Genomic DNA, 12,345 nt, shown 5'->3' on the forward strand with positions numbered 1-12,345 from the left:
CTGCTATACCCAACACCCCCATGACTGTAACAACCAATTTGTACTTCTTAATCGCTTCCTGTTTTTCATCTACCCCATCAACCCCCCTCCCATCTGGCAACTATCAAAATGTTCTTTGTATCTATGAGTGTGTTTCTGTTTTGTTTGTTTATTTTGTTCTTTAGATTCCACATGCAAGTGAAATCACATTGCATCTGTCTTTCTCTGTCTGACATACTTAAATCAGCACAATACCCTCCAGGTCTACCCATGCTGCTGCAGATGATAAGAACCCATTCTCATCCATGGCTGAACAACATTCCATTATACATACGTACCACCTCCTCTTTATCCATTCATCCATCAACAGACACCCAGGCTGCCTCCACATCTTGGCCATTGTAAACAATGCTGCAATGAACATATGGATACACATGTCCCCTCAAAGTGGCATTTGGGTTTCTTCAGATAAATATCCAGAAGTGGGATTACTAGGTCCTTCTTTCTCTTGTTATAGTCTTTGTTTTAAAGTCTATTTTGTCTAGTATGAGTATTGCTACCCTAGATTTATTTTTTTTTCTTCCACTTCCATTTTCATGAAATATCTTTTTCCATCCCATTACTTTCAGTCTGTGTGTGTCTTTCAAACTGCAGCATATGTACTCAGCATATGTAAGGATCTTGTTTTCTTAACCATTTAGCCAGCCTGTTTTTGATCGAAGCATTTAATCCATTTACATTGAAAGTAATTGTTGATATATATGAAACTGTTGCCATATTATTACACTGTTCATTTCAGTTATTGTGCTATCTTCACTTCTGGCTGGTTCTTTTTATGGTTTCTATGTCTTTTTAATGCTTGCTATCTCTTGTTGAAGTTCACACTAAGTTCCTTGGGCATCCTTATAACCAGTGTTTTGAACTCTGTCTCTGATAGGTTGTTTGCCTCCATTTCATTTAATTCTTTTTCTGGAGTTTTCTCCTTTTCTTTCATTTGGGACATATTTCTTTGTTTCCTCAGTTTGGCTGCCTGTGTTTGTTTCTATGTGTTAGGTAAATCTGCTAGGTCTCCCAGTCTTGGCTGGGTGGCCTCATGTAGTAGGTGCCCTGTAGGGCCCAGTGGCACAGTCTCCCTGGTCACCTACTCCGGGTGCTCCAGGAGAATCCCTTCTGTGGGTTATATGTGCCCTCCTGTTATATTTGGGCCTTGATTGCTACTGGCCCATAAAGGGGTACGATTGACCCTCAGGCTGATTGGCTGTGGGATTTGGCCATGTCCACGGCTTATGGGCTGCGGTGCTGCGGGGCTTACCACCCAGAGCGGGATTTGCCCCCGCAGGCTCTGGTGCCTATTGAGATCGCCCTTCGTGTGTGCCGCTTGTGGGGCTTATTGTGTAGTTCTCTGCTATGGTCTGAAGCTGACCTCTGAGTATGTCGGTTCTGGGATCTCTTGGGAGGAGCTCCAGTACAGGTCAGCTACTGCCTGTGACCAGTCGGGGACTCCCTGGTAGGAGCTACAAAGTAATCCACAGTTTGTTGCTGCCTGTACTGTACCTGGTGACATGTGGGAGAAGCCACGCTGTGAAATGAGGATGGCTGCCACCAGTACCGGGCCTGGGGTAGTTCTGCAAGAAGCCAGAGCACCCCAAGTCCTGCTGCCACTTGCTGCCGGTTGCCGGCTCTGGTAAGGTTCAGCTGGTGATAAAGCCTCCTGCTGTAAGGAGTTGGGTATGTCGGGGTCTCAATGAGTCAGCAGGGTGGAGCTGTGGGGCTCACCAGACCAATCAGATTCCGATTTGGCAGTGTGGGGGTGGGCTCAACGCAGGAAAGATGGTGCCCGGCTGCAGGGAAGGACACTCCTCACAGGGAAAACACCGACCGTCCTCCTGTCCTCCTCCTACAGCCACGCACCCCAGTCTGCTTCCGTACGCTTCCGACTTCCTCTGAGTCACCATCCCTCCGCTGGAGCCCAAGGTGAGTGCCTATGAGTGAGTGAGTCTGTGTAGGGGCTATTTAAGAGGATGGCTGGGTTTCCTATAGCCTTCTATCCTACCTGGACAGTCGGAATCCCCATTGTTTTTCACAGCCAGATATTGTGGGGGCTCCTCTTCCAGCACCAGTACTCTAGGCTGGGAAGCCTGGTGTTGGGGGCTGGGGTCTCTCACTCCTCGGTGGGGAATCTCCATGGCTGAGATATCCCTCCCAATTTTTCATCTGCTACACGGAGGTGTGGGGCCAGCCCCTTTCATATCTCTACCCTTCCTACCCATCTCGACGTGGCTTCATTATATGCTTATTTATAAAACTTCTGTTCAGCCAGACTTCAGATGGTTTTCCAGGTTGAATGTTCTATCATGTAGTTTTAATTTTTTTTAAATTTTTTTATTGGGGAATATTGGAGAATAATATGTTTTTCCAGGACCCATCAGCCCTAAGTCATTGTCCTTCAATCTAGTTGTGGAGGGCGCAGCTCAGCTCCAAGTCCAGTCGCTGTTTTCCTTGTTGTTGAGAGCTCACACTCTAACCACCTGAGCCATCCAGCCGCTCCTCCGGCAGCTCAGCAGCAGCTCGTTGTCTTCAATCTAGTTGTGGAGAGCACAGCTCACTGGCCCATGTGGGAATCCACCCAGCAGCCCTGGTGTTAAGAGCTTGTTCTCTAACCGACTAAGCCATCCGGCCGCCCCAATGTAGTTATAATTTTAATGTGTTCAGGGAAGGATGCAGGCACAGTGTTTATCTGCTCCACCATCTTGGATCATTCTTTGTCCCTGTGTCTTTACGTGATCTTTCTTCTGTGTTGTGTCCTCTTAGCAGGACACCCGTCACATGGTGTCCCAATGTGACTCATTTTAACGTAATTACCTTTTTTGGGGAATCTCATTTTAACGTAGTTACCTTTTTGTAACTCTATCTTCAAATATAGTCTGAGGTTCTAGAGGATAGGTCTTCAAATTATGATTTTTTGGGGGGGGGACTGGGAGGGGCAAAATTCAGCTCATAACAGCCAGAAAAAGATTCAGGAAGCATGTAAACTGATTTGTCCAGAGGAATGGCTCTGTCATGGAGCCCTGGGGACCTCGTACCTATCCACATAGGCCATATGGGCCAGGCTTGAATTGTAGCTGAATCTAAATCTTGGCAGAACACCCTGTAATCCTCCTGGAACATGAAGGCCTGGGAGACGTGTGAGGAGCTGTAAGGCCATTTTCACTAGCCTCCTGTCATCCTGGGAGGCTGTGGTGAGGTAGTTTCTCATCATCTGTCAGGTTCTGATGATGCATGAGACCTTCTGTCTTGTCTTCCCCCACTTAGGACACAGCTGCAGGCTGTAACGTAGCTGCATTAGGGTGTCCTACCATTCACATTGCAGTCATCTGGCCCTTTTGATTCAGTGTTGTCCTGTGCTGTAGGGAGCTGGCATTTTTGGCTGCTTTTCCTTGCACTGTCCTTGTAAATAATGTCCCAGTTGGGGCTTGTTGTTTCTTACCAGCGGAATCTGTCAGTCAGGATTTACCTTGTGCTTTAGTGTTTGGCACAGGAAGCAGGAAGCACAGACAGCCTGAATCCAAGGAGGTGGCACCCGTGGAGAATTGGGGAAGAACCAAATTAAACATAAAGCTGTTCTTAAAGGGGAATGGCTTGTGGGGGTCAGCTCTGTGCAGTCATGCCAAGGTGAGGGGGCAAACAAAGGAAATTGTTAGAGTGTGCTCAGGGATGATGGGAACCTAAAGGCTCTCGCCCAGATGATCAGAAATTTTAAAAGTTGCTAGAAATAAGGACTGGATAGCAATTCGCCCCCACCCTTGTTTTTTTCATCCAGAGGCTACACAGACATTAAATGCCGTCCCCTGTCTATTGATGGTGGACATTTTGGAGGCTAGGTATACTAGAAGAAGGGACACTATACTGGTAGGATGAATAGTTGAAAGCTCAACAGCAGTATAGACACTTAATATCTTGGGGTTCAAAGATTCTGGGGTTCTCCTTAACTTATAAGCTATGTTATCGCAGGTAAATGATTTTACCCCTTTAGGCTTATAGTTTTCCCAATCAGCACAATGGGAATATTACTTCGCTTGGGAACCTGACTTCACTTGAGTTGTTGTGAGGATTGCATAATAACAATTTACTCACTATGCACTTATTATGTGCCCAGTATGTGCTAACTGCTTTATATGTATTATCTCATTTAATTCTCCCAACAACCCCCAGAGGTAGGATTATTATTATGTCAATTTTACAGATGAATAAACTAAGGCACTGAAAGTTTAAGTAACTTGCCCAAAGTTAGAGCTAGTAAATGTTGGAGCCAGAATTCAAACTCAGGCAGACTCACTCCAGAGCCTGCTCACTTGTTATTGGGCTACAAAAAAAAAAAATATGCAAAATGCTAGGAAAAGTGCTTAGCACATAATAACCATGACACATGGTAGCTATTGTTATTTTAACTTTTCCTTACTTGAACTTGAGAAAATTAACAAGCGCAAAAAAGTATGTGAAGAAGTGAAAATAAATGTTTTTTGTGTATTTTCTTCAAAATTTTCCACAAAAATCTTAAGTTTGCAATCAGAAAAAAGATTATTGAAAAAAAAAAAAGTCAATCATAATCGTACAAGGAAGAGAGGCCTTTGGGTTTGGCCCAATAAAGAAAATCAAGTTTTGAGATCTCTCCTGAAACTCTGGTTCCCTGTTGGCAGAAAAATACAGAACACCTGAAACCAGTCCACAAAATTGAAGCCTCCAGGGCAACAAGCCTGGGACTGAAATTCGAGCCTTGCGCCAGCGGAGGTCAAGCAGCCACCTTCTGGGTGGATGCTTAATGTAAGAGTAAACGAGGCACTTGGACCTCACGAACTTCCAAGAGCCCTTCTCGCCTGCTTGTAGGTCACATCTCAAAACGACTCAACAGCAATGTGGCTGATTATCTGGGCCCCTGGATTCTGGTTTCTCCTCAGTTGCTGAGGGTGCAGGTGTGCACTCGGTACCTGGAGGGAAGGATGGATTCTGCGGGGCATTGTGGGGTCACCATTCGCGTTTCCCTGGCAACCTAAACCAGTGGGAAGGGCTCGGGACACATCCCCCGGGAGGTGGCAGAAAGCGACTTGAGGTCTGCAACGAGGGACTTCGTGTCCTGGAGGCCTCCGCCGAGTTGCCCAGCCCGTCCGTTTCCGAGACTTGGGCCCTGCGCGCTCCCAGAAGCGGCGTGGGCTGCGAATGGCGGAGCTGCGGCCCTGGGGCCCCCGGCGCAGCGGCAGGCGGCACGAGCTGCTGGAGAAGCTGGCGCGCCTGCAGCGGGGCGGCCCTCCGCGCGGGGAGCCCGAGGCGGCGGGAAGGCGCGCGGCCGCCGGGGACGGCGCCTCCTGCTCGGGCTGCTGGTGCTGGCGGCGGCTCTTCCCGCGGGGCGCGGCTCGCGGCCCACGCAGGAAGAAGGCCAAGCACGGCTGGCCGGCCAGGGCGGCCCAGGAGCGCGGCCTGTGGGGCCCTCCGAGCCTGCAGAGGCTGCTGCAGACGCTGGCGACGTGGAGGCGGCGCTACCTGCGGCGGCGCGGGGAGAGGCCCGAGCGGCTGGAGGAGATCCCGCTGCTGGCGCTGGGCGCCCGCTAGGCCGCGCTAGGCCGTGCTAGGCCGCGGCCGCCGGCAGCGAGCACCGCCAAGCCCCACCGCCCCCTGCCCCCAGAGCGCTGGTTTTGTTTCCTTTAACAAAGGCAAGAAGTGAAAATAAACCCAACACCATATGAATGAAAGAACATGGAGTTTGGGGGGATATGCATTTGAACCCCAGCGTCTGCGTGTTGGGTTTTTAGTGAAGCACACTGCGCCATCCTGCACAGGTCTCGCGCCCCAAGCGGGGCAGTTGCCGGGGCAGCTGCTCCCAGGCTTGACCTGGTGCACGGAGGCGCCGGGTTGTCTGTTCCTAAACACCCCGAGGAAGGGTGTGGGAGTGGCAGTGGGTTTCAATCTGTGCAATGCCCACGGGGATTAAAAACTATTTTAAGTGGGATGCTGAGCTCTGCACCACACATCAGCATGAGCAAACTCTGCTTTCTTGTTTACAAGCACTTGGGGACCTTTGTAAAGCAAACAGTATTAGAACCAAGACTTGTGGGTGGGGAATTTGAAAAACTAGTTCTAGAGGAAAAGAGCCAAGGGAGACTCCTGGGTGGGTCTTTAGCTTCTTGCTTTTCCTCATCGATAAAAACCTGCCAATGATACTCTAGCTCTGCAGGCTTGTGAAGATGAAAAGTAAAATACTAGGAGTGAGAATGCCCGACGTATGCTGAAAGAGCTATACAGTCAAGGCATTTATTAAACATGGCCTTTGGGTGCAGATGCTACATCAGGGTGTTGGGATAGAGTACCTGCTATGGACTCTTCTTCCCCCACCCTGGAATTTTACAGTATTTAATGGTACCAATTTTTAGTTCTGATCTCCCGGGGCTGGAGTAGTACGAGCACGTGACTTGTTCCTCCTCCTATATCCATCCTCCTTCAAACAGAAAACCAGTGAAAAGAAATGCAGTGTCTCATCGTTCAGACACTCTTGCTTGCGTGTTTTCTGGTGCTGATATCCCAGAAGCACACCTTGGCCAGAGGAGGCAAGTCAGAGTGGGTCTCTGCTGAAGTGCAGGCCTTTTAGTTGCCTCATTTTGAGGCTTTTCTAGCCTCAGATTTCCTTAAGGTTCTGCCTCAGGCCACTTCGAGGAGAAAACTGTTTGCTGTGAGGATACCCTGAACAGAAACTGAAGTGAAAGACCTGCTCTTCCCTCTGCCTCTCCTGAGACCCCCACCCCCTGTCTGCCCTCTTCCTCTCTCACTTGATAGCCAATTGCTCTGTATTCTCCTGGCCAGATACGAGGGACAGATATGGTCTCATTGACTGAGACAATTACCATCATTCTTGGGGGTGAAGCCAGGCTACTTCATGCGTGGCCTAGAGCCAGCCTACAGTCTAGTTGCCTTAGGATGAATGGGTTCACCCCTGGTCCAAGCCCCTGGTTGAGAGGCTTAGAAATTGCTTCTTTGAAAAGGCAGTGGGGGCAGCTCATTGTGGGAGTGGGAGCTAAAGGGGAAGATCCCTAGCCAGGTTCTTCTCAGAGAAGAAAGTTTAAGAGATATCCTAAATTGCCTTAGTGGGTTAGGGCAATGCTCTCTGAAAGAAGGGGAGGGAGACGGTACATTTGGGTCACCACTGTTGAGCCCAACAGCAGGAGCCTCAGCTGTGTCGATAGGTCCACAAGCTCAGGGTTCCAGGGGTTTTGCTCTGCCTGGTGCTGCAAGGGCGAAGCTCTAGGCAAGAGAGGCGGCCTTCTCTTCCCAAGGGAGAGGGAAGATTGAAGATGATATAGATTATTAATATATATATCGGGGTACCAAAAAATGTACACACATGACTTGTATTCATCTTTTGTCATCGGTATATATTGAGTATTACAATTTTAAAAGTTTTTTCCTTCTTAAAATGTGTATACATTTTGTTTGCACCCTCTGTATATATGATTTACACACGTATAAGTAGACTTTATACAGCACATATTCCTGACAACCACTATGTGACTTGAATCATTTTTTTTAAAAATATTTTTAACTGTAGTAAAACACATAAAATTTACCATCTTAACTATTTTTTTTTATTTTTTTGCAGATAGATGTGCAATTTTTCCAGTAGCTTTTTAATTAATTAATTAATGTTTCCCCCTTCTTCTGCCTCCCCCCCACTCCGGTTCAAGCCATTGTTTCTCAGTGTAGTTGTGTAGGACACAGCTCCTGCCTGGCCCATGCTGGTATTATGAGCATGGCGCTCCAACCACCTGAGACACCAGGCTGACACATCTTAATTATTTTTAAATGTACAGTTCAGTGTTATAAATCACATTCACATGATTGTCTAACCATCATCACCATCCATCCTCAGAACTTTTCTCTTGCAAAACTGAAACTGTGTCCATTAAAAAATAACTTCTTATTTTCCATTTTCCTGGCAACCACCATACCACCATTTCTATATCTATGGGTTTGACTGCTTTAGCTACCACATATAAGTGAAATCATATAGTATTTGTCCTTTTGTAGCAAGCTTATTTCACTTGGCATAATGTCCTCAAGGTTCATTCATGTGGTGGCCTGTGTCAGAATTTCCTTCCTTTTTAAGGCTGAATAATATTCCCTTGTATACACATACCACATTTTGTTTATACATCCATCTGTCAATGGGTACTTCGGTTACTTTCACCTTTAGCTATTGCCACATAGAATAAAGCTTCAATGAATATAGAGGTACAAATATCTCTTCAAGACCCTGCTTTTAATTCTTTTATATACCCAGAAATGGAATTGTTGGGTCATACCACGGATCATATGGTAGTTCTATTTTTAAGTTTTTGAGGAACGACTATACTGTTTTCTATAGTGGCTGCACCATTTTACATTCCGACCAATGGTCACAAGTGTTCGATTTCTCCACATTCTTGCAAACCCTTGTTACTTTCTAGGATTTTTTTATAGTAGCCATCCTAATAGGTGTGAGGTAGTATCTTATTATTGTTTTGATTTGCATTTCTTTCCCTAATGATTACTGAAGTTGAATCTCTTTTCATGTACTTATTGGCCATTTGTATATCTTTTTTGGAAAAAATCTACTCATGTTTTTGCCCATTTTTTAATCGGGTGTTTTTTTTCTTGAGTTGTAGGAATTCTTTATATATTCTGGTTATTAACTCCTTATCAAATATATGATTTGCAAATATTTTCTCCCATTCTATAGGTTTCCTTTTCATTCTGTTGATTGTGTTTTTTTGATCCACAGAAGTTTTAAATTATGATGTAGTCCAGTTTATTTTTTTGTCTTTTGTTGTCTGTGCTTTTTGTGTCATATCCAAGAAATCATTTCCAAATCCAAAGTCGTGAAACTTCTTCCCCCTATGTTTTTTCCTAAGGGTGTGATAGTTTTAGCTCTTATTAGGTCTTTGATGTATTTTGAGTTTATTTTTGTATTTGGTGAGAACTTCAAAAACTCTGAGCATAAAACAAAACAAAACAAAAACAACTCTGAGCATAAATACTCCATTCAAACTGCTGCACTAAGAGACTTGACCAAACTTTAATGTGGCTTTTTCTAGCAGTCATTCCTGGGACAACCCAGCCCCCTTTTGAGATCCTGTCTGGAAAAACTCAGGCTGTCAAAAGAATTTTCTATTTGTTTTAGACAACACCTGAAGATAAGCCCCTGAACTCCCTTTCTTAGAGCTTTTTCTAAAAAGGACTTAAAATTGTGAATGGCTCCTTTGTCCCTTTGAGATGTGTATGTATATCCTATAACTCAGGAGTATCTTTCTCAAGGACCTGAGAGCCATTCCTTTGAAATGTAATCTTCTGGAAGGGTAAGGCTCTGTTTCCCAGTTTTGGTGGAAGGATAGAATCCTAACTTTGATAATTGCCAGCTAGCAGGCACAGCTGGCTTAACCACCTTTATACCGACCAACTCTTCATAAATTTGCACTTGACCTACCTTCACACCCCCATTCTCCTTTTAAAACACCCACTCACCTTTGCGCGAAAAGGAATGGAGCTCGGCTCTTTCCCCCACTGTCAGTAGTTACTGAGTAAAATCTATTTTCATCACTTTAATGTCTAGCTTTGTTTATCTTTGACAGTGGCATTAAGTAAGGGTCCGACTTCATTCTGGGCCCACACTTCTTGACCAGAGAGAGAGCTTGAGGTGAAATAGCCCAAACAGGGAGGTATAAACAGGTCCAGAGGAAGGATCTTCCTGTGTCTGCTGAGGAAACCCCTCTCTCTCCATCCCTCCTGAAGCCAGTGTTCCTTTCTAAGTATGGTTGGCAAACACCTGAGTCAGAACTATCTGGAGTGTTGGTTAGAAATGCATATTCCTGGGCTCCATCCGGGTCTATTGGCTCAAACTATTACAAGGTGATGCCAATGGGAACCTGTGTTCTAAGCTTCTCAGATGATTCCTAGGCCTACAAGTTGGGGAGCACCTTGATGGGATGGGAGCTGTGGGGGAAAAGGCTCAGTGGGCCACTGTTAATATCCTCTTCCCTCTCCCAGGCCCACCTTCTGGGCCAAGCTGGTCCTTTCCCAAGGCTATGCCAAAAAGTCTGCAAGCTGCGGTGGATGTCTACACTGAAGCAGTAGAAAGTAACCGTGAGAACCAGCAGTATCCACTTTTTACATGAGGAAACGGGGACTCAGAGGGGAAATGAACTTGTCCCACGTGTCAGGGCTGGGACTAGACTAGAGATTTCCTGTCTTTTCCCACCACATCAGCAAATGGGATTCTCCACAAAGTTAATGCCAGGCCCCGAGTGCCCAGGTGGGGAAGGAAGTTATAGACAAAACTCCTAAGATGGGTGAAGTATAGCTAACCCACAGGGAGTCACCTGTGGTGAACTCCTAAAACTCTTGTAAATTTCTCAGTGATAAAAGCACTAGGCAGGAGTATCTTTTGTTCCACTGAGGCAACTCTGGGTGGGCTCTTAGGTGGGGGCTGGTCAGCTGAAAGCCCAAAAACCATGATTAGAAGCTTGGAATTTTCAGGGTTCCTCTCACCCCACTCCAGAAAGGGAAGAAGGGCTAAAATTGAGAAAATGAGCGATCATATCTATGTGAGGAAGGCTCAATAAATCCCAATAGTATGGGGTTCCAGGAGCTTCCAGGTGGGTGAAAACACGCACGTACTGGGAGGGTGACAACACCCCAACTCCACGGGCACAGAAGCTCCTATGCTCGGGACCCTCCCAGACCTTGTCGTGTGTATCTCTTCATCTGGCTGTTCAACCGTATCTTCTATCATGTCCTTCAATATACCGGTAAACTTCCAGTTCTGCCAGTTCCCTGAGTTCTACCAGGTCATGGGAACCTGGGATTTACAGCCACATTGGACAAAAGTTGTGTGTAACCTGGGGACTGCTTACTTGAGATAAGCATGTGAAGTGGGGGACCGTCTTGTGGGACTGAGCCCTTGACCTGTGAGTTCTGATGCTGTTGTATCTCCAGGAAGATAGTGTTAAATTGAGTTAGAACTCCCAGCCAATTTCGTGGACAATTGCTTGTTGTGGAAAAAATCCCCACACATTTGGTGACTAGAAGTGTCAGAAGTGAAATGTTCTGTGTGGAAGTAAGAGAGGAGGAAGTAAGAAGAGGAAGAACTGGGATTTTTTCCCCCTAATACAGAGGTCAACTGCCTAAGTTGTTTATTTTCAGTGTGTTGAGGTTCTGAACTGAAATGTGTGTGGGAAATGTGGAGGATTTGAAGAGAGAGGAGGTATGAAGTGTCACCAGGAGTGTGGGAAAGCAGACTCACAGGGGACTAGTAACCTGTGGTGTGGTGCCCAGAGCCCGTTTGAGGTTTATGGACAGGAATACTGAGCTCAAACCAGTCAGCCCAGTCTTGTGGTTTTGCTCAGCAACATTCAGCTGGTCAAGCGCAGACACAGAGAAGTCTGGTCTGCACAGGGCTGGGGTTGCTGGTCATGATGGTGAAGGGAGATAGGGACACAGACGTGGAGGGTTGTGAGAAGGAAATGATTTCATGATTGACCATGGAATTTAGGCTGGGTGAGCAGAAAAATGAAGATGGGGGGAGGTGATGTTAGTGAAACAAGTGCTAGACTTAATGGCTTTGGGATCTTGATAAGGTCAAAGACTTGTGGTGTGGGATACTCGGTGTGGAGTACTCAGTGTGGGGATACTTGGTGTGGGGTACTCGGTGTGGGGTACTCAGTGTAGGGTACTCAGTGTGGGGTATTCAGTGTGGGATACTTGGTATGGGGTACTCGGTGTAGGATACTCAGTGTGGGGTACTCAGTGTGGGGTATTCAGTATGGTATACTCAGTATGGGGTACTTGGTGTGGGGTACTTGGTGTGGGGTACTCGGTGTGGGGATACTTGGTTGAGGTATTCAGTGTGGGGTACTCGGTATGGGATACTCTATACGGGATACTCAGTGTGGGGTATTCAGTGTGGGGTACTGGGTGTGGGGTACTCAGTGTGGGGTACTCGGTATGGGGTACTCGGTGTGGGTACTCAGTGTGGGGTACTCGGTATGGGGTACTTGGTGTAGGGTACTCATTATGGGGATACTCGGTGTGGGGTATACTTGGTGTGGGGTACTCAGCATGGGGTACTCGGTATGGGGTACTTGGCGTGGGGTACTCAGTGTGGGGTACTCAGTGTGGGGTACTCAGTGAGCTGGGAAGTTAGGTGGTGGGCAGAGATTCTTGGAATGAAGATTTTGGCAGTTACTGGTGACGACAAATCTAAGGTTTGGGTGCATGGCAAAAGTGAGGTGGAAGTGAGGAGATCAAGAGACTGAGCTGCTGACACTCGTTCTCAACCAAAGAAAGAGT

General features: G+C 46.6%; 1 protein-coding gene across 1 annotated transcript; it reads left to right on the plus strand.

Moving 5' to 3' along the window:
* Positions 1–5,193: 5,193 nt before the first annotated feature.
* On the plus strand, positions 5,194–5,583 carry LOC308493321 (uncharacterized protein C1orf202; the record flags this gene model as incomplete). Its single annotated transcript, XM_081039316.1, has 1 exon — positions 5,194–5,583. The coding sequence occupies one exon, from the start codon at positions 5,194–5,196 to the stop codon at positions 5,581–5,583; it is 390 nt and encodes a 129-aa protein (XP_080895442.1).
* Positions 5,584–12,345: the final 6,762 nt, after the last annotated feature.

The sequence above is a fragment of the Rhinolophus hipposideros genome (assembly GCF_964194185.1).
Source record: "Rhinolophus hipposideros genome assembly, chromosome: 26".
Classification (NCBI taxonomy): domain Eukaryota; kingdom Metazoa; phylum Chordata; class Mammalia; order Chiroptera; family Rhinolophidae; genus Rhinolophus; species Rhinolophus hipposideros.